The sequence below is a fragment of the Amblyraja radiata genome, chromosome 4 (genome assembly GCF_010909765.2).
Source record: "Amblyraja radiata isolate CabotCenter1 chromosome 4, sAmbRad1.1.pri, whole genome shotgun sequence".
In the NCBI taxonomy this organism is placed as follows: domain Eukaryota; kingdom Metazoa; phylum Chordata; class Chondrichthyes; order Rajiformes; family Rajidae; genus Amblyraja; species Amblyraja radiata.
The window spans coordinates 29,173,522-29,195,553 of NC_045959.1; the positions used below are offsets into that span (position 1 = coordinate 29,173,522).

Sequence of the window (22,032 nt, forward strand, 5' to 3'; positions counted from 1 at the left end):
TTATCCCACACGGCTGGCGGGATAGGACGGAAGGCAGCGGAGAAACTGCGATCGAGCTGCGCTGTGGAGATCCAGGGGCCTGGAGCAGGGAATAATATCCAGTGGCCTGCAACAGTAATCCAAAGGGATCTGCCGCGCTAGGGCAGTGAGCGTCAGCGGAGATCTAGCGGCTCTAAACCAGTGATCTTGCGGCAGTGGGGATCAATCAGCGGTGGATCATAGGAGGTGGGTCGGGGATCGAGCAGAAAATCAGGGATCACTCGGAGGCGGGACAGTGGGTCGATCGTAGGGGAGCGGGCAGTATGTTGTACTTGCCCCTGCTGCTGCTGCTGTGCTGCGGCGGCGGGATCGCCCAGTACGAGAGGTACAGTTTCCGCAGCTTCCCGCAGGACGAGCTGCTGCCGCTGGATTCGGCGTACAGACATGCGCTGGACCAGTACACGGCGGAGAACTGGAAGGAGTGCGTGGACTACCTGGAGATGAGCCTGAGGTTGAACCGCCTGCTCCGGGACAGCGAGGCCTTCTGCAACCTCAATTGCAGCACGGTTCGATCCCAGGACAGTGACCACTTCGGCCGCTTCGCCGAGCTGCAGCTCTTCAGTAACATCATGCTCAGAGCCCAGTGCCTGAAGAGATGCAAGCAGGGCCTGCCCGCCTTCCGCCAGACCCAGCCCAGCAGGGAGACGCTGGAGGACTTCGAGAAACGTGAAGTCTACAAGTTTCTCCAGTTTGCCTACTTTAAGGTGAGAGCGTTAGTTTTAAAAACCAAAACTCGAGCGTTCGTAGAAGCGTAAAGTTAAACGTAATTTCATGTAAACGTAAAATTAAATGCGTCCAAATGTTTCTTATCCTGAAGATCACCTTTGCGCGTGTCTGCATCAAACTGTACATAAACCCTAGGGGCACAAACACAAAGTGTCACTAAATGCAGACGTTCTGAGCTCCCTCAGTGTTTTCAATGTGTCACCTGACTCCCAGAGGAGATTAGGTACACCCCTCACCACAAGTCAACCCGGCTGCATAGAGCCTCTGGGAAAGGTGATGAAAAAATTTGCAGATGACACAAAGCTGGGTGGCAGTGTGAACTGTGAGGAGGATGCTATGAGAATGCAGGGTGACTTAGACAGGTTGGGGCAGTGGGCATATGCATGGCAGATGAAGTTTAATGCGGATAAATGTGAGATCCGCTTTGGTAGCAAAAACAGGAAGGCAGATTATTATCTAAATGGCATCAAGTGGGAAAAGGGGAAGTACACCGGGCTCTGAGGGTCAGTGTACATCAGTCTATGAAAGTAAGCATGCAGGTACAGCAGGCAGTGAAGAAAGCGAATGGCATGTTGGCCTTTATAACAAGAGGAATCAAATATAGGAGCAAAGAGGTCCTTATGCAGTTGTGCAGAGCCCTAGTGAGACCACACCTGGAGTATTGTGTACAGTTTTGGTCCCCTAATTTGAGGAAGGACATTCTTGCTATTGAGGGAGTGCAGCGTAGGTTTATAAGGTTAATTCCCAGGATGGTGGGACTGTCATATGCTGAGAGAATGAAGCAGCTGGGCTTGTACACTCTGGAGTTTAGAAGGATGAGAGGGTATCTCATTGAAACATATAAGATTGTTAAGGGTTTGGACAAGCTAGAGGCAGGAAACATGATTCCGATGTTGGGGGAGTCCAGAACCAGGGGCCACAGTTTAAGAATAAGGAGTAAGCCATTTAGAACGGAGACGAGGAAACACTTTTTCCCACAGAGAGTGGTGAGTCTATGGAATTCTCTGCCTCAGAGGGCGGTGGAGGCAGGTTCTCTGAATGTTTTCAACAGAGAGGTAGATAGGGCTCTTAAAAATAGCGGAGTCAGGGGATATGGGGAGAAGGCAGGAATGGGGTACTGATTGGGGATAATCAGCCATGATCACATTGAATGGCGGTGCTGGCTCGAAGGGCCGAATGGCCTACTCCTGCACCTATTGTCTATTGTCTATTGACTACTGCTACAAGATCATTAATTCAATGCTCGATGAGCTTTGGTCTGCCTGAAATTTGCTGAATTTCCAGTGTGAGGAAATATTTACGATTTAAATTAGCCCTTTTGGCTACCATAACCATGTTGGTCCTCATATCTACTCTCTCCAGTTTCCAGCACTTAGCCTTTGACATCGACCCCATGTGTTTCATGTGCTCATCCAAATATTTCTTAAGTGTTAAAGTAACCATCCCACCACTGCTCTTGGGAAGTATGTTCCATATTTCAATCATCTTCTGGGTGAAAAACAGCTTCCTCTAGTCCCCTTCCCCTTAACATAATTTCCCCACCCCATCACCAATCCTTGATTAGCATTTGGAAATCTATATTGGTCACCTGTTCAACACCAGGTTTCCAAATCACACTATTCCAGGATCTGTCACGGCAAGACATTACCATGTGGATAGAAGGAAAGGGTCGCGCATGTGCACGAATCCAACACAAAGAAATGTATCATCTCTGCTGCATTAGGCAATTACTGATTCATGACCTCTGGAATTACGAATGTCGTTTTTGAGATAGTATTGAGAATCTGGAATCTATACGGCCCAGTATGGCAGGTGGAAGGGACATACCACATTGCTACCCCCCCCCCCCACCTGCCCCCGCACTTAGACACTTGTTACCCACTTGGCCTCACTCGTCACCACGCAACCAAAATTGAAGCAAGTCATCCTCAATCCCTAGAAAGGAGGACATGTTTCCTACTTACGTCGATTGTCTAAATCTCCTTGAAGCCTCTTAGTATCCTCATCACCACTCTCATTCTCACACTTTCCTGCCAGCAAACTTGGAAATATTACATTTGGTTTCCTCAGTCAAACCGTTGATAGAGACTGTGTGTGAATGGTTAAATGCTTGCACCGATCCCTGTGCTACCCTACAGGTCATAGCCTGTCGAACCAAGAAGGAGCTGTTTATTCCCACCCTTTCTATCTGATAGCCAACGCCCAGTGCATACTTGTACATTTCCCACAATTCGATGTGCTCTAGCCTTGTTTACCAGTCTCCTGTGTGGGGGCTTGTCTATGGCTTTCTGAAAATCCAAGCACTGATTCCATCTCATCTACCGGGTTCATCTTCAATGTATTTCTTATCTCTCCTAATCATCCCAGAGGAAGGATCCAGGGAGGTTTTGAAGACTTAAACAGACAGTTAAGCGGGAGAATTTATCCTTCCTGCAGAATTCACAAACATTCCAGCAGCTTCATCTTGCATTCCTCCTGAATGTAAGGAATTTGTTTTCACGCCTGGTGCTCATGGGATCAAAACTAACTGGCCCTGTGTCCTTTATATAAGCCGTAAGATATCATGTCCCTCTCCCCTGCACTGTCAGTTTGATCCCTATAATTTGCTTGGATGGCCAAGTCATTCAGCCAGACTGCTTCTGAGAGTGTTTCTGCATCAGTTGTCCATTATGAATGCATCACAAATGATGTTGTATTGTTGGGGTGGTACTTTAAAAACTGTAGGGGTGGTACTTTAAAAACAGTCAAATGACACTGGAAACTACCCCGACATTCTGTTTGTATATTCCAGAGCACTATAATGTCAATATTAGCAGTTTCAGAAACTGCAATTAGTTGTGTATCTTGAGTCTTTCATTTCCTTTGGTTGAATCTTAAATTACTCTCTATAGTTTTTCACTAATGGATCTTGAAGCAAAGTGGTATGCATCTAGTAATGTAAAAGAGAGGCTGTGCCGAGTGACTGAAGATATCTGGCATTTTCTGCTGCAGTATGTCATTAATTCTATGAATTCACATTGCCCGTAGAAATGTCTGCAAGGGTCACTCAAGCTCTCAGCTCCCACACACAGACTGGGTGCAATGCAGGAGACAAGCAGTGGTACCACAGGAGAAACAGTTGGTTAAGGAGAGGAAGGCAGAGAAGAGCAACAACCATAGCCAGCACTGTGATTTCTTCAAGCCAATTTCAGTATCAGACCCTCTGACTTTCCACTGTTGATGTTTGGAGGAAAGTTTGGAATATTTCCTATTGCCTCCCCATCAATATGGTAATATTGAGAGAATCCTGAGATGTTGATGAAGGTGACCATTCAACCCATCTACACTGTGCTATAGCAACATTTTACATATCTAATATCACATCATTAACCTAGCCGAGCAGAAAAAATAAAACCTATTTACTTTTGAATACATATTAAGTAATAAGTGATAATTTTCCAGCATCCAGCACTTTCTCATCCCTGACACTTCATTTGATAACGCTGCTATACCTCAATCTTATCAGAAATGCTGAGATCTTCTGCCAGTTTCTCATATATCCAGTGCCATCACTGGGGTCAAACTCAAAGCCCATTTGGGCCCTTGTTATTTTTATAATTACAAATGTTCAGGGAAGTGTTGTCCAGATTATATAATGGCACTGTACTAAATTACATTTACAACTGTTGAGGTTAGAGCCTCCTCTAACCTTAGATATTTCACAGGAAGTTCATCTATCCAGTATAAACTAAGCCCACCGTGTGGCTTTCTGTCTGAGGCAGGTGGAGAACAGTATATTACTTGTGTGTGAGCTGCGACATCAGTCACACGACTGGCACCTTCCCCTGTAGCAAATCTACACACAATATACCCTCTCCACTGAACTATTAATGTGAATGCAGAGGGGATGTGAATTCTGACTGGGGCTCTGCCTAGATCCCAAGAACAAACAGCATTAACAGCATTGAATCTTCTTTCCATTTTCTTTGTTTGCTAGTTTGTAATAATTTAGCAGCTTAATGAATGCCTTTGTCCATCTGTACCAGATCAATAACATTCCCAAGGCCATTTCAGCAGCTCACACCTTCCTCCAGAGACACCCTGATGATAAGATGATGCAACGGAATATGGCCTACTACAACAGTTTACCAGGCTCTGACGAGTTTATTAATGATCTGGAGGTGAAAAGTTATGAGGTGAGTGGGAGGCATTAAAGTGTTTCTGGCTGGGATCCAAAACCCCCCACAAAGTATTGGAGTAATTCAGTGGGTCGGGCAGCATCTCTCCCAGGTGGGATAACCTCTGTTCCAGTTACTGTCATTCTTCTGTGTTTCTGAATTTAGTGGAGGAGCAGAGCAAATGTGATCTCCGAAAGGGCACATGTGGTAGAGATGCTAGTGACTGGATCCATTAATCCATTGGACCCCAGTGTGAGTGGAAAAGCCAGTGAGCAGGGCACATACATCCAGTGGAATCCAGTTTGAGTGGAGATGCCAGTGAGCAGGGTGCAGAGATCCAGTGGAATCCAGTGTGAGTGGAGAAGCCAGTGAGCAGCGTGCAGAGATCCAGTAGACCCCAGTGTCAGGAGGTGCAAAGTGACTTGGGGAGTGCTGGTGCTGGATTCCCAAAAGGTTAATTTGCAATTTGAATCGATAGTCAGGAAGGCAAATGCAATTTTAGCATTTGTTTTGAGAAGACTAGAATATAAAAACAGGGATGTAACCGGGATGCTGAAACTTTATAAGGCACTGGTCAGACCGCATATGGAATATTGTGAGCAGTTTTGGGCTCCATATCTGAGGAAGGATGTTGGAGACGGTCTAGAAGAGGTTTACAAAATTGATTGCGGGGATAATTGGGTTAAAGTCTGATGAGCTTTTGATGGAACTCGCTAGAGTTGAGAAGAATGACGGGAACCTCATTGAAACTTACCAAATAGTGAAAGGCCTGGTAAGTGTGGATCTGGAGAGGATGTTTCCACTTCTGGAAGAGTCTAGGACCAAAGGGCGCAGAATAAACGGAGGTGAGACGTTTAGAAAGGAGATGAGGAGGGATTATTTTAGCTGGAGGTTGGCAAATCTGTGGAATTCTTTGCCATAGACGGCTATGGAGGCCGTCAATGGATATTTTTAAGGTGGGGATTGACAGATTCTTGATTAGTCAGGGTGTCAAGGGTTATGAGAAGAAGACAGGTGATTGGGGTTGAGAGGGAAAGATAGATCGGCCATAATTAGATGGCGGAGTAGACTCGATGGGCCGAGTGGCCTAATTCTGCACATGCGATTTATGAAGTTAGTAGAGAAAGCAGCGACTGGTGGTGCAGAGGGTGAGTGCCTCCACTGGATCGCATGGACCTGGTGGGCCGTAGAATCTACTTCCACGCTGTATCTCTAAACTAAACTGTGTCTGTTAGAAATGGCTTGTTCTAATCAAGCACATCCCCCTTTTATATTCGCTCTATTTCTCTCTCCCCGGTCGCTTCCTGATGTGCTGATTATTTCTAGCATTCTCTTTTATATGTAATTTCCTATAATTGCTGTTCTTCTTCTCTCAGCCCGAGCATGTACTTCTCTTTATTATTCATTCCCTAAATGTTCACCCTTATCTGTGAACAAGACAGGTCAAAAGGCAAAGTGTAATTCATGATTACCACTCGTTCACAGATATTCCTTCTGTCCTCTCCACCCCATTTTCTCTCTTTGACTTTAAACGCACTTCTTTTCGCACAAGCTGTGCTGACCGAAGCTGTTGTGGAATTTCAGACTCTCTTCCTGCGAGCAGTGAAAGCATACAATGCAGAGAACTATCCGCTGTCCATTGCTGACATGGAGTTGGCCATTCCTGACTACCTCAAGGCTTTTGACGAGTGCATTGCTACCTGCGAGGGCTCTCGGGAAGTGACAGATTTTAAAGATTTCTATGTTTCTATAGCAGGTTGGTACAGATTTTTTGGATATGTTGATCATGTTGGATGATGTAATTTAAGGGTGAATCATGTCTCTCTCACCCAACCCCCACTCTTCACCTCACACTCTCCCCCCACACTCCTTCCTTCCTCCAGTTCTCTCCGTCTCTTTTGCTCTCAACCTCAATTTAGTATTTGCTGTGGTGAAGTATAGTTCCCATTGCTTTTTATTGGGCAGGGCAGTTGGTGACCTGACATTTGGTATTAATTTGGGGATGGGCTTTTAATTCTGAACAGTTTCTGATTTTAAATCAGAATAATCCTCTACATTGCCACCAATTGATCAAAAGTCCTTTTCTTCCAAAGAAGACAAAGTGCTAGAGTAATCCAGTGAGTCAGGCAGCATCTCTGGAGAATTGGATAGACTCGGCTTGTACTCACTAGAATTTAGAAGATCGAGGGGGGATCTTATAGAAACTTACAAAATTCTTAAGGGGTTGGACAGGCTAGATGCAGGAAGATTGTTCACGATGTTCGGGAAGTCCAGAACAAGGGGGTCACAGTTTAAGGATAAGGGGGAAATCTTTTAGGACCAAGATGAGGAAAACATTTTTCACACAGAGAGTGGTGAATCTGTGGAATTCTCTGCCACAGAAGGTAGTTGAGGCCAGTTCATTGGCTATATTTAAGAGGGAGTTAGATGTGGCCCTTGTGGTTAAAGGGATCAGGGGGTATGGAAGAGAAGGCAGGTACAGGATACTGAGTTGGATGATCAGCCATGATCATATTGAATGGCGGTGCAGGCTCGAAGGGCCGAATGGCCTACTCCTGCACCTATTTTCTATGTTTCTATGAATAGGTCGGTGCCCAAACACTGCCTGTCCATGTTTTCCAGCGATGCTGCCTGATCCATTATGTTATTCCATCACTCTGTGTCTTTTTTGGTAAACCAGTTTCTGCAGTTCCTTGTGTCCACATTTTACTGTTCCTTTTCTTCCAGGTCATTACGCTGAGATTCTGCATTGCAAGGTGAAGTGTGAACATGATTTAACCCCTGTGATCGGAGGCTTCATAGTGGAGAAGTTTCTGGCTACAATGTACCACTACTTGCAATTTACTTATTATAAACGTGAGTAAACAGTTGTAAACTAGATTTGAGGAGCAGTATTTGCTGAAAATAATAGTTAGCCACGAACTTCGAGCTGTACACTGCAGGGAAGATATCGGGCAAGGATGGCAATGTGTGCTGAACCTGTGTAAAGGAAGATAAACCTATATCTTCCCCTGGGGAGGCGCTGCATTGAAAGAGACCAGTCAAAACGTGATGGACCCAGACTTAGAGGTGCTGCCTCTCTGAACTCTCCCAATTAAACTATGCCTCAGACCTGATTAGAAACATAGAAAAATAGGTGCAGGAGTTGGCCATTCAGCCCTTTGAGCCAGCACAATGTGATCATGGCTGATCATCTAAAATCAGTATCCCGTTCCTGCTTTTTCTCCATATCCCTTGATTCCTTTAGCCCTCAGAGCTAAATATAACTCTCTCTTGAAAACATCCAGTGAATTGGCCTCTACTGCCTTCTATGGTAGAGATTGCCATTTCATTGGTGCTAAGGGAGTACATCACTGTTAGGCTGTGGGCCGAGCATCGAAAATGTGTATAGAATTTAACTTTTGTGACCCATGTCTGGTATCTACATGCAATTTGGCACAGATTTAGATAAAATATAATTGCGAAGGAATTCATAACTCTCAGTGTCAAAAGTTGCACACTAATTAATTAAGCTAATTAGAAAATTAGAAAGCGCCATCTAGTGCTCAATACTCATATTACTCCATGGTGAGCCTAATTCCGTGCTGCGGTCTATTTAAACTATATAACTCCAGTGATATTCACGTTATATATATATAACGTGAATATCACTGGAGTTATATATAATTACTAGACTAAGTGGGACCCGTTGGGTCCCAGCATCATACGGGAGGGCTGGTCCCCCAACGCAATATTCCACCTCTCCACCAATTCCAATATTGGTGGCCAATAGGGGGGGGGGCTTTCTGGAGCACTAGTATGGGTGTTGTGGGCTGAAGGGACTGGTTTCCAGAGGGCTAGTATGGACATTGTGGGCCGAATGGATTCTTGGGTTGGCGACTCAGTTACCCAAGCCTGTTCTGGCAGCTCACTAACTCACGGCTGGTGGGCTGGCAGTTGACTTACGGCTATTCCTTGAAATTCCATTTCTGGCAGGGTGCAAGGCCACCAAGTTCAAGTGTAGTTTCATACCATTTCAAGCAGGGTGCAAGGCCACTAAAGACAGCGAGTCGTGACCTCTCCCTCCTCCATCTTGCAGAGACTGAGCCACGCCCACACTTCTGGGTTTTGTAGTCCCTCCCACCAGAAGGGGCATGGCCTTCATGGCGTGATTGACAGGAGAGAGAATCTGAACATTTTTTAAACACTTAATAATTCTTATTTTTCATCGATGGAAAAAATCCTCGGCATCTGATGAGCGGAGGGGCTCAGAGTAAGATGGCCAAAAATCACAGCCATACGTGGTAGTGTTTTTTCTAAAATCAATATAAAGCGCAAAGAGGAAGTGGTCAAGATTAGACTTTTAATTATATAGAAGTCAAGGCAACTTTAATTTGGCAAGGCAACTTTAATTTGGCACGGCAACTTTAATTAGGCAACACAGCTTTAGCATTTCCAAACCAAAGGCAACACAGCTTTCGCATTTCCAAATCAAAGGCAACACAGCTTTAACATTTCCAAACCAAAGGCAACATCTTTAGCATTTCCAAATTATATTTTCAAACCACATTAAGGGCACTGACAGGTCAGTAAAACCACTCACATTTTAGTAGACATGTGTTCAGTGTTATTCATAGCTCAGACTGAGAGACTTGACCCTCTCGCTCCCCCATCTTGCAGAGACTGACTGAGGCACTCAACACTTCTGGGTTTTATAGTCCCTTTATAGCAGCGTTTTTTCGAAAATCAATATACAGAACAACAGGAAGTGGTCAAGATCAGACTTTTAGTAATATAGATATTATATATAAATAATATAATGAATATAATTGTGAGTGTATATGTTGAGTGAGACTGTCGCAGAGGTCCCGGGTTTCACTGGCTCCTGAACCAGCCTAATTAATAGATGAGGGCAGATCTTGTCCGTTTCCCCGTTTACTGAACCCCACTGACTGCTAGTGTGCAGAGTGGGGGTCACGGCCATAGTGGGACTGGGGCAGTGCCAGGCTGGGGGAAGGCTAAGGCATCTTCCACTGAGAGGAAAATGCCTAACCCTAACTCACCCGCCTTTCAGAGCTGGCCACGGCTGGAGCTGGAGCCGCTTTGGGTCATAGTGGGACTCAGCGCGTCCACCTCGGCCAGCATGCCCTTCTGGATCATCATGGTAATGATGGTGGGGAGCAGCACTGCCCTGCACGCCGCCCGGGCCACCTTCAGCAGCCCCATAACGCCGGCTCTGTCAGTCCGCCCGCTCACTCACTGCAACACCAGCCTACCAACAGCCCAACTGACTCCTCGCAGCATCCACCGGCCTACCGACAGCCCGACCGATCCCTCGCAACATTCACTGGCGGGCCGACAGCCCGATCGACCCTTCACTGCATCCACCGGCAGGCCGACAGCCCGACCAACACCTCGCAGCACTGACTGACTGACTGATCCTAATCCTAACCCTAGCTCTACATTTTTATTTATCATTTTTATTTAACAGTTCACATCATAACTTTACAAAGATAAATCAATTGTAAAACTAAATAATCAGCAAGGTTAGCATTACCTTTATTCCTTCCAAACCATGCAATTGTTTTGATGTAATTAGGAGACAGCCATGTTCCCAGAATGCTCGCTGCCTAGCTACCATGAAACAAAGTGCGTGATTGGTCAATTGCCGTCCAACGCAATGTCAAACGTGCATTGATTGGACAATTACTACTCGGAAAATTTGAGGTTTTTCTCATATTTTTAAAATATGGTCTTGACGAGTTTCAGGTATGATTTCTATAATATATTTACACAATATGTTATAAATACAGGTAGATACGTGATTCAGGTCATGAAATGAAACGAAAAAGCACCTCAGCCCACGGTCTGTGTCAGAAAAGCTTCACTAAAAGGTCACTGCCCTGTCCGAATGGATACCTTTCACTGAGATATTAAGATTAGTTTTTATCCAATCCAAAGTGGATAAAAGGAGCTTTCTGGCAATATTTGAAGATAAGTTATATTTTGCCATCTGTCTTCACTGGTGGCCTGGTCAACATATATCCTCCAATAGCATTGATGAAATGAATGATCTGTTTATTGGTTTCTTGTAGTTTTGGGCTCTTGTTGTGCACATTGATCACTAGAGTATGAGGGTTTTTCAGGCACTCCTTGCTGCGATCACTGGAGAATATCCAGAAAGGGATTTGGAAGGAGCACTCACTCATCACTTTTCATTAAAGCCACATACTCTTTATGGTGGCCTCTAAATTAGTATTGTACAAGGAACGGTGATCACATTTGAACTCAGACTAAGCTGGAAATTCATGGCAGCAGGGGATTCTCTGAGGTTTCATGAGGGTTTGCGCAGTTGTGGATGGATGTGTAAGTATTGCTTGATATTCAGAGACCTGGCACATAGACACTGCACCCAGCAGGTTTTTAAAATACTATAAGATACTGTAAGACAAAAGTGATTGTTATGCAAAATATGATTTCTGGTTAAGTAGATACAGATCTGATTATGCATCCCAAATGAAACTGGATAATTAGTGGAAGGGGAGGAGCTTCCAGGGAAGGAAAGGGTTGTAAACATAGGAGAAAGTAGAGGGACACATGTGGAGGAGAAGATTGCGCAATTGGGGAGAGTGGAACGGGGTGTGTGATTAGCTGCCCCTTGTGAGAAGCCCATTTATAAAACAGATGTTGAGTTGATTGCAGAGGCACTATCCCAGACGTTACATTTTCCAGACACCCCACTCTCATCCAATGACTGTAAGTTGGCACATAAATTACTCCGTGATACTAAAGACAATGTCTGGGTCAAAATCTCCATTAAATTTGTTGGTGTCAGTATGTTGGCCAAGCACTTTTGTTGTGTTTTTCTTGGAAAGTGGCAGTGATTTATAACTGTGTGGCACATAGACAATGTGAGAGCTCTGCAGCTCTCTCGTGGATATGGTACGCTCTCACCTTGACTTTGACCTGTGGATGTCTTGCAGTCAACAATATGAAGAATGCAACTCCATGTGTAGCAACCTACCTGTTGTTTGATCCAGAAGATTCGGTGATGAAGCAGAATTTGGTGTTCTATCAATATCACAAGGAGAAGTGGGAATTGACCGAGGAAGATTTTGCACCCAGGCCTGTACGTAAGCAGAGGGAGATGGTGGTGGGAATAGATTTGGTGGGATGGGGAACAGGTAACGAGACATTGGAGGAGGATGCAGGGCAGTCATTGAATCAAAAGTGATGTCATTTCTTTATCACGCTATGTATCCAGAAATGTTGGGTCAAAACCCAATCGGTTTATCCGATTCAGTTAACCGGTTCAGCTGAGGAAGCCGATAAAAGAGACCGGAAATTGAAGGGAATTTATTTCTTCAACTCTTTTGGATGAAAGAATTCCTTCAAGAGATCCCTTTTGCCATGGTGAATATTGTACACCACCTAACTCCTGTCTATGATCTCTATCCCATGTAGGTATAGGTCAAATGGTTTATTGTCACGTGTACCAATTAAGGTATAGTGATATTCGAATTACCACACAGCCATACTACAAAAAAGCAACAAGACACACAATCACTTAGAAGTTAACATAACCACCCACCACAGCGGATTCCCCACATTCCTCACTGTGATGGAAGGCAATAAAGGCCAATCTTCTTCCCTCTTTATTTCCCCCACGGTTGGGGCAGTCAAACCATCCGTCAAGGTAAATGAGCAAGTCATCATTCACCTTTCCAGTCCCCACTGCTCTCTCTAATATTCCTTACCGTATGATTTATCTCTCCCAAATAACATTGAAACAAGTTATCCTTATCCAGTAAACAAGATATAAATTTGTTTCCCTGATGTGTCATATACCCTGTACTAGTTTGAGTGAATTGAGTCACAGGTGAGTCAATTTTCTCACCATACTTCACCAAGTATTTCAAGCCTCAGTATTGTCCAATGTGCAGAGTTCATGACTGGATACACTGTACCAACCAAGGGCTTGCCCAAGCAGGATAATAATACAAGGTACACAAAAAAGCTGGAGAAACTCAGCGGGTGCAGCAGCATCTATGGAGCGAAGGAACTAGGCAACGTTTCGGGCCATCCTGGGAGGAGAAGGGTTTCGGCCTGAAATGTTGCCTATTTCCTTCGCTCCATAGATGCTGCTGCACCTGCTGATTTTCTCCAGCTTTTTTTTGTACCTTCGATTTTCCAGCATCTGCAGTTCCTTCTTAAACAGGATAATAATACAAATGCAGTCTGGCATCTGGTTAGTGTATCAGTCAGTATCTCCCCAACCTGATGAAACTTAGTTGCAAAAGTATCTTTTGTTTAGGAAAGTAACCATTTATTTTTAAAATGGTCTATCCGATGCAGAACATACAAGTGACTGTACAAGCCATTTATGTTAAGAAAGAAGTAACAGAATAGTGAGTCGCTGCGATGTGGGTGATGGTGGGATTTCACAGAGAGGAGAGCATGGTTGCCAAGCTGGAGAGGAGGCCGAGTCTAGGAGATCGTGTTACAGATGTGGGTGGAGAAGGATGTTGGCAATTGATAAGAGGGAAAAGGTGGGGAGAAGCAGTTTCAGAAATCTACGTGATAGGGAAAGATCAGGGGTTTGCAATAATTACCCCCAAAATTAATTACTTTAGGATTGTGCTGACTGCTGTTAGTTGGGCATATTTTCAATGCATGGTTATTTACTCATTGAACAGGGGAACTAACTTGATATAAAATATATTTGACAATGGTTAATTTCCAGGAAGCTTTGCGATATTACAACCAGACCAAACTTCAGCTTCAGATGCATGAGTTTGCCCAGGAACATCTACAGGATGATGATGAGGTGAGTCACAGCTGCCCTGTGCTGAACCATTGGGATGGCTCTTGGCCATCAGTGGAGATATTGGTAAGGCAGAAAATTGGTAACTGAGTTGTGCAAAATCCCTTGGGCAACAGGGACCATAATATGGTGGAATTCTGCATTAGGATGGAAAGTGACACGGTTAATTCAGAGACTAGGGTCCTGAAATTAAAGAAAGGAGATTTTGAAGGTATGAGATGGGAATTGGCTTGGATAGACAGGCAAATTATAAATCATACTTAAAGGGATGACGGTGGAGATGCAATGGGAAAGATTTAAAAAACACATGGATGAACTCCAAAAATTGTTCATCCCTGTCTGGCGAAAAAATAAAATGGGGAAGGCGGTCAACTGTGGCTAACGAGGAAAATCAAGGATAGTGTTAAATCCAAGGAAAAGGCAATACATTGGCCAGAGGAAGCAGCAAACCAGAGGACTGGGAGAAATCTAGAACTCAACAGAGTTAACTCAACAGAATGGCCTACTCCTGGACCTATTTTTCTATGTTTCTATGAATCTGCAGTTAGCAGATAGGAGTTGGAGTGCAAGAGTAAAGATGTCCTCCTATAACATGGGGCATTGGCTGTCCCATCTGGAGTATGGGTATGATTTTGAGATACTGGAGGGGTTCAGTGTGGTTCACAGTAAAATTTCAGGGGCAAGGGGAGGCATCCTTGGGAAGAAATACAGGAATTGTGTTTAGACCTTTGATATACAGTACAAAAACAGGCCCTTCGGCCTTCTCAGTCGACGCTGACCAGCAATCACTCTGTACACATGGAACTATACTACACTACACACTAGGGACAATTGTCCATAGCCAATATTCCGGATCCAGTGCTGTAAGGCAGCAATTCTACCGCTGTGCCACTGTTCTGTCCGCATTGTGTCATAGGATGAGAGAGCGAGTTAACTAAATCTAAATTCTCTGGCATTCGGATGAATAAGAGCTGACCTCATTGCACCATAAGATTCTTCATGCTAATTGTTAGAATAATGTGAAGCAGACTTTCCTGTGGTTAACCAGAAAACCAGAGAGGTCAGTCAAGGCATGAGGATTCTCCTCTACAGAAAACTTTCTATGTTCCATTCTTGATTATTCAGAATCAATACTTTCTAAGAACCTAACCTAATTGGAAGATCAGATCAGATAGGAAAGATGCATGATTTTTCCAGTTTTAAAACATCTTACTAATGAAGTTCGCATCAAATAAATTTGTGTAGATTTTCACCTAATTTAGATCATAGAAAGAGGTGCAAGTGGGCAGTTCATCTCGCATACCTTCTCTGCCATTCGATGACCATGCTTGATCATCCACCCCGGACCCCTTTCCTGCACTACACCTCGTGATTCTCTTATGATCTAAAAATCCATTGATCTATTATTTAGCTAATTGAAGAATTTTGAACAAAGGAACATCATTTCAAGATTGGGGCTTTCATTTAATGTCAAGTACGTCATCATTTCCTCTCACAGAGGATGGTGAAAGAGGTCTGGGGGTAGAGTAGCCATGATAATATTCCCTGGTAGGGGCAGGCTTTTGGCCTACTCTTCATCCTGTTTAATGGGTGTGGGGAACATTGTTGTGTATCAGTGTGGTTATGGTCTGAGCCCCTGAAGTTTAACTGTGCTTTCTCAGGTACAACCTGGCAGAGTTAGGGGCTGAGATGTGAGAATGACCTTGTACATTGTGGTGATGCACTGGTTAAGTTACAAGACTGGTTATCGAAATGCCTGGACCAGTGATCCAGGCACACCAGTTCAAGTCAGTTAAATAAATCATTTAGAATTGCTCTTTTTCCCCAAAATGGTCTTGGCAATCGATACTATGAAAGTACTGAACTGCTATAAACACTCCTGGTTCATTGGCCCTTTGTGGCTGACCCCCAAGTACGTAATCAGAGGGAGATGGTCAGTAGATAGTCAGATGCCCTCTCGATTGGCCCTGTGAGCCAGCAGTTGTATCAGAAACAAAGCTCACATATTCTGACCGGCAATTAGCTAATGTGGAAAATGAATAAATGTTAAGGGCTGAATGATAAAGTGGAGGCAGAATGAGGTCTCTATTCTAGTTCCAACATTCGTCCCCCAGTAAACTGATCTAAATATAATTTAGCATTCCATTGTTCATTGTTTTATGATGAATGTTGTGGAATTCACTTGCATTGAAAATGTTGGTGAGCTCTAGCAGTCATTGCCAGAACTCTCCAGCAGAGGGTGGCAGACACCACCACACTGCAAGTCTAACAGACAAAATCTATGATGCTTTCAAGCATTCCAGGATTACACGTTCGAACCTTTTGGGTTTGTGCTGCCTACGAGTTTATTGTACTGTTCAGAAAATGGCTGTGCCTGAAGGACAGCAAATGTATGAACGTGAAGCTTTGCTTAAAACCAGATTCTATATTGAATGAGACAAGGTGTCCTTGAGACTCTTGAAAGGCGCCCATAAATAAAATGTATTATTATTATTATTATTGTGGGGTTAAGTGGAAGAGGCAGGTGAGTATGTTCAATAGTTTCAATTTCCCACCAGGCTTCTGTTCCCCAAGATCATATTTACCTCCTTCTGCACCTTGAGTATGTGAGCAATAGTGTTAAAAAGCAAGAAAATAGGCCCTTCGGCCAAGCTTGTCCATGCCGACCAAGATGCCCATCTGAGCTAGTCCCATTTGCTTGTGTTCAGCCTATATCCTTGTTAATCTTTACTATCCATGTACCTGTCCAAATGTCTGATTGAAACATAACCCTGTCTGTGCATACTATTGTATTTACAATTAGATGTAATCTAGGAACTATATAAATCTCACATTATATAGCAGAGTGCAGAATTGCCCATCCTCCTTGTACACTTCAGTGTTTGGAATTAAACCCTGCATTTCTTAAAACTGTGCAAATGCATCTACAATGAGTCTATTTTAATTTTAATTCAATTCTCTCAATGTAATTAAATGCCTCCAACACAGCCACTAAATGTAAAATGTAGGAAAGCCTCAGCTCCAATATCCGGCAAGGGGAAGATTTGCCAGGGAACCTTCCAGACCCCATCATTGTGACTATGTACAAGAAAGGAGACAAGTCCAACTGTCCCACAGCAAATTTCTGCATATTTTCCACAGTCATCAAGTCATACAGCACAGAAACAGACGCTTCAACTGAAACCATCCATTCCGGCCTATCTAAGCTCATTTCATTTGCCACCATTTTTCCAAAATGTCTCTAAACCTTTCCTATCCATACGCCTGTCCATGTGTCTTTTAAATTTTGTTATTTTACCTGTTTCAACTATCACCCTTAGCAGCTCGTTCCATATTCCCATCACCCTCTGAATGAATATGTTATCCCTCGGGTTCCTATTAAATCTTTCCCCTTTTTAAATTAAACCTATGTCCCTTGATTCTTGATTCCCCAACTCTGGGTAAAATACTCTGTGCATTCACTTTATCAATTCCCCTCATGGTTTTATACACTTCTATAAAATTATCCCCCAGCCTGCGCTCCCAAGAATAAAGTCAGAGCTTCCCAATCTCCCTGTAGCTCAGGCACTCGTACTCAGCCAATATCCTCGTAAATCTTCTCTGCGCTCTTTCAAGTTTAATAACATGCTTCCTTTAGCAGCATGACCAAAACTGAACACAATACACCAGATGCGGCTTCGCCAATGTCTTGTACAACTGTAACATAACATCCTAACTCAATAGGTAGATACAAAATGCTGGAGTAACTCAGCGGGACAGGCAGCATCTCTGGAGAGAAAGAATGGGTAACGTTTTGGGTTGAGACCCTTCTTCAGACTGTCCCGCTGAGTTACTCCAACATTATGTGTCTATCTTTGATTTAAACCAGCATCTGCAGTTCTTTACTACACATCCTATACTCAATAGCCTAACTGACAGAGGCCAAAAGTGGTACCTTCTTTATCACTGTTATCCATCTGTGACTCCACATTCAGGGAACTATGTACTTGTACTACGAGACCTATGCTCTACAACACTCACCAAGGCCCTGCCATTCACTGTGAAGGTCCTGTCTGGGTTTCACTTCCAAAAATTCAACGCCTTACATTTATTTGTGTTAAACTCCATTTACTATTCCTCAACCATTTGCCAGTTGATCAAAATTCTGCTGTAATTTTTGTTAACAATCTTTGCTATATATGATACCACCTACTTTAGTGTCATCTGCAAACTTACTAACCGTATCTTGCACATTCTCATCTAAATCATTGATATAAACTACAAACAGTAATGGGCCCAGCACTGATTCCTGAGGCATAACACTTGTCATAGGCTTCCTTTCTGAAATCAACCTTCCAACACCTTCCTTCCTTGAAGCCAATTCTGTATCGAAGCAGCGAGCTCTCTATGGATCCCATGCAACCTAACCTTTCAGGGCAGCCTACCATGTGGAACCTTATCGAAGGCATGCTGGTTCATATAGACATCATCTCTGGACTTGCCTTTGTCATTCTTCTTGGTTACTTCTTCAAAACACTCAATAAAATTCATGAGATGATTTCCCACATACAAAATATATATCTTATGCTAGAATACTCTCTAGTAACATACCTATCACAGATGTTAGGTTCACTGGTCTATAGCTCCCAGGCTTTTCCTCGCAGCCCTTCTTAAAGAGAGGCAAAATAATAGGTACCCTCCAGTCTTCCAGCATCTCACCCATGTCTAACGATGAATCATATATCTCAGCCAGGGCTCCTGCAAGTTCTTCCTAATTTGCCACAGTGTCCTTGGATATATGAGATCAAGCCCGGGAGATTTACTTAAGACATCCAGCACCTCCTTAACCGTAATATGGATTGTCCTCATGGCATCTCCATTATCTGTCACTTTCCGTAGTGTTCATGTCTTTCTCCACAGTAACATCAGAGGAGAGAATACTAATTGAGGATCTTGCTCATCTTGTGCGGCTCTACACATAGATGGCTGCTTTGGTTTCCGTGGGGACCCTATTTATCTCTAGTGACTCTCTTTTAATGAACAAAAAATATATTTGGAGTCGCCTTCATCTTATCTACTAATCAACTTGAACGAGTTCCTGTCTAATATCATCAAAGTTGGTTTTGCCCAATTCAGAACTAGGGCACAGCCAGTCTAGTTTAGTTTAGAGATACAGCGCAAAACAGGCCCTTCGGCCCACCAAGTGCGCGCCAACCAGCGATCCCCGCATATTAACACTGTCCTACACACACTAGGGACAATTTACACATACACCAAGCCAATTAACCTACAAACCTGTATGTCTTTGGAGTGTGGGAGGAAATCGAGGATCTCGGAGAAAACCCACGTGGTCATGGGGAGAACATACAAATCCCGTACAGACAGCGCCCGTAGTCGGGATTGAACCCAGGTCTCTGGCGTTGTAAGGCAGCAACTCTCCCGCTGCACCACCGTGCGCCCTTATCACAAACTATTTTAAAGCTAATAAAACTATGGTTGCTGGACCCAAAAGTCTTACCCACCAACATTTCAGTAGACCAAGCTTTCCCCTCTCCCTTGTAGGAACAAGAGGTTGGTGGATGGGAGCCAAATAGGTACACAGATGCCCAGAGAACATGTGCTCTATTAACCTTTCTGGGGGTCTAAATAACCTGGTAAAAGTCCAGCAAAACCAATGACTTCAATAGGAAGGGACATCTGTGGTCAGAAATTAATGTGTGTGGCAGTTTTATTTCTTTATTTAAATTAATTGATTGAAGTATATTTAATCGTTAGTGTTTCTGAATGTGTACACATTTGGTGGTTAAATGTGAGTGGTATTTTACAATTTATTAACCGTTTGAGAATGTGGGAGGGACATCCATTGGCAGAAGTAAGCCTGGGATGTGAATGGGGAAGGGCTGCCAGTTTCCTAGGGGATCACTGAACCCTGAGACAGACCAGGGCAGGTAATTAGCTCACCAACCCAAGCCAGCAGGGTATGGCCAAGTCATCTGATGAACGAAAAGAACTGTATGGCAAGCGCATTTTTTTCCCTTCTTCATCAGTATAGCCAGCAAACAATATAGAGGGCTCTGAAATTACTCTTCCCGCAAACTCTGACTAACCTGCTGCTTGATGGAATTAGAGGAAATGTGCTTAAAGTTAGAACAGTTGCGTTTCTAAATTAAACAAGTGTGTGTCTGTGCTGCAGGGGGAAGTACTGGAATATATTGATGACCTTCTGGAAGCTCCAGGCAGCTAACGTGAGCAACAAAACAAGAACTGCAGGATAGGTGCGCTGGGAAAACAGTGGAAAAACGAAAGTTCCTTGTCCAGCTCCTATGACCCAGGACATTTACAAAACTCTACTTGATGTCTAGAACTTTTTTTTTTTTAACTGCCTTAATATTTCTTTGGTGTTGACTGATGTCCCCCAAACTTTCTTTCAAAGATGTGCCTTTCTTCTTTAACACAAATCTTGGGGTGGGTCCCACTCTGCCAACACACCCTATCCCCTTCCACAACACTATATCCGCTCCCTTCACAGCATATCGTTTACCAACTTCCTCCACCCCACTCTCCTTCTAGACCCTCACACCTCCACCACACTCAGCCCCCCCCCCCTCCATCTCCTTCCATTGCCAACAACACTCATGTTCACAAAACATAGGAGCAAATTTAGGCTATTTGGCCCATCGAGTCTATTCTGTCATTCAATCATGTCTCATCTATCTTCGCCTCTCAACCCCATTCTCCTGCATTCTCCCTGTAACCCTTGACATCTTTACTAATCGAGAACTCCTCTCCATCTGCATGCCTCTTCCTCCACACTTTGCATCCCACCACGTGCTACTGTCTCCTTCAGTGCATAAGCTCAAACACAGCCAGTGATGCTTTAGAAGTGGTGAAATCAGCAGGACAGTGTTCCCATAGCCTTCCTCACCCTTCCCCACCCTCCTTCCCTGGCCTTCAGACACTGTGCAATCCTCGTGGCCTGCTGAAGGCAGGAGAGTTCTTTCCTCCCTGGGACCTCTTATCTCATTCCTACTTTGTCCCGATGATGTCTGATGCTGCTTCTCACATGGATTGCTTGCAACAGCTTTAACTTACACTCTGTTGTATTTCCGCACACGTCAACTGGTTTCACATATCGAGCACTGTCCTGAGTCTCATTGTATGTGGTGCTGTAACATGAGGCAAACCTGCTCTTCCTTTATGCTACACATTGATGTTGGTCATCGATTGCTTATATCCGTCATCCAGCAAGACCAGAGAAATAGCACCATGAAAAGCCATTTACAGTAATGCCAATACTCCAATGTTAAAATAGAAGGCAGTGAGCAATTGTGTAGATTGTCAGAATGTTAGCAAACACCAAACAGCAGGAGAAGGTGACTGCAAGTAGTTGGACAAAGTTTGAAATATATATATTTTAGATATAACAGAATGATATAGCTGGAAAACCAGTTGCTGTACAGTGATAGTTCCATTGCAAGAGTTTAAACCTGACTGGTTTCATTCTCTGTCGCAGTTTCCTAATAACTACAGTGCCTCAATGCCAGAGAAAACATTGACTCATTTTTAAATGTTTGAACATAGACCCTTGATGCCGTTTTAGCAAGTCAGTGTGAAAAACCCACAACCAATCTTTCATTGCAGCTGCTCGGGCTGGACATTTGGTTGTGAGCCATACCTCAAACAGCAATTCCTTTTACACACTGGCCTGTGGTTTGAATAACCCAGTGAAGCACTCCCTTCAACTCTTTACACTTAATAAATGATCAGAGGTTCTCATAAAACAACTGTTGCTTTGATAGCCTGCATAATCTGCAATATTTATGGCTCTAAAATAGTTTTTATTAGGAAAATATAAATGAAATGCCATTGCAAATGATGAGAAGGTGTGTGTTACTTGAATCACAATGCAAACTTTGTTGGTCATTTTCAACCAAAAATATCCCACAAAGGTTCCTCTTAAATTCTTTCCACGTAGATGCCGGGTAACAAGCTGCCTTTTTGCATACAAACTAAACTGGTTGAACAAACAAAGAAAGACAGGATATATTTAACTTCTCAGATTTATTTTTGAAATTTCAAAGCAGTTTGTCAGGTAAGGTTTAACAAAGGTTACTCATTTGTAATTTGAGTACATTCACTCTCTGCCCCGTTGCAGTCCTGAATCTCTGCTTGTCAGCCCAGCCACTACAGAATGCACCACAGTGTTTTACAGCAAATCTTGCTTTTCATGATTACACAAATGTAACAGTATTAATCTTTATACACTACAGCCCTTGAGTGTTCAAATTTTTTAAAGATGTTTCAAAACCTGTACAACCAAGTTGGTGC

General features: G+C 43.6%; 1 protein-coding gene across 1 annotated transcript; it reads left to right on the forward strand.

Annotated features, from left to right (window-relative positions):
- The first annotated feature begins 7 nt into the window (after positions 1 to 7).
- On the forward strand, positions 8 to 22,006 carry LOC116971945 (cartilage associated protein). Its single transcript, XM_033019159.1, has 7 exons — positions 8 to 743; positions 4,791 to 4,940; positions 6,507 to 6,678; positions 7,650 to 7,778; positions 11,885 to 12,030; positions 13,645 to 13,728; positions 19,898 to 22,006. Exons 1-7 carry the CDS (start codon positions 303 to 305, stop codon positions 19,946 to 19,948), a joined length of 1,173 nt encoding a protein of 390 aa, XP_032875050.1. The 5' UTR covers positions 8 to 302; the 3' UTR covers positions 19,949 to 22,006.
- The last annotated feature ends 26 nt before the right edge of the window (positions 22,007 to 22,032 follow it).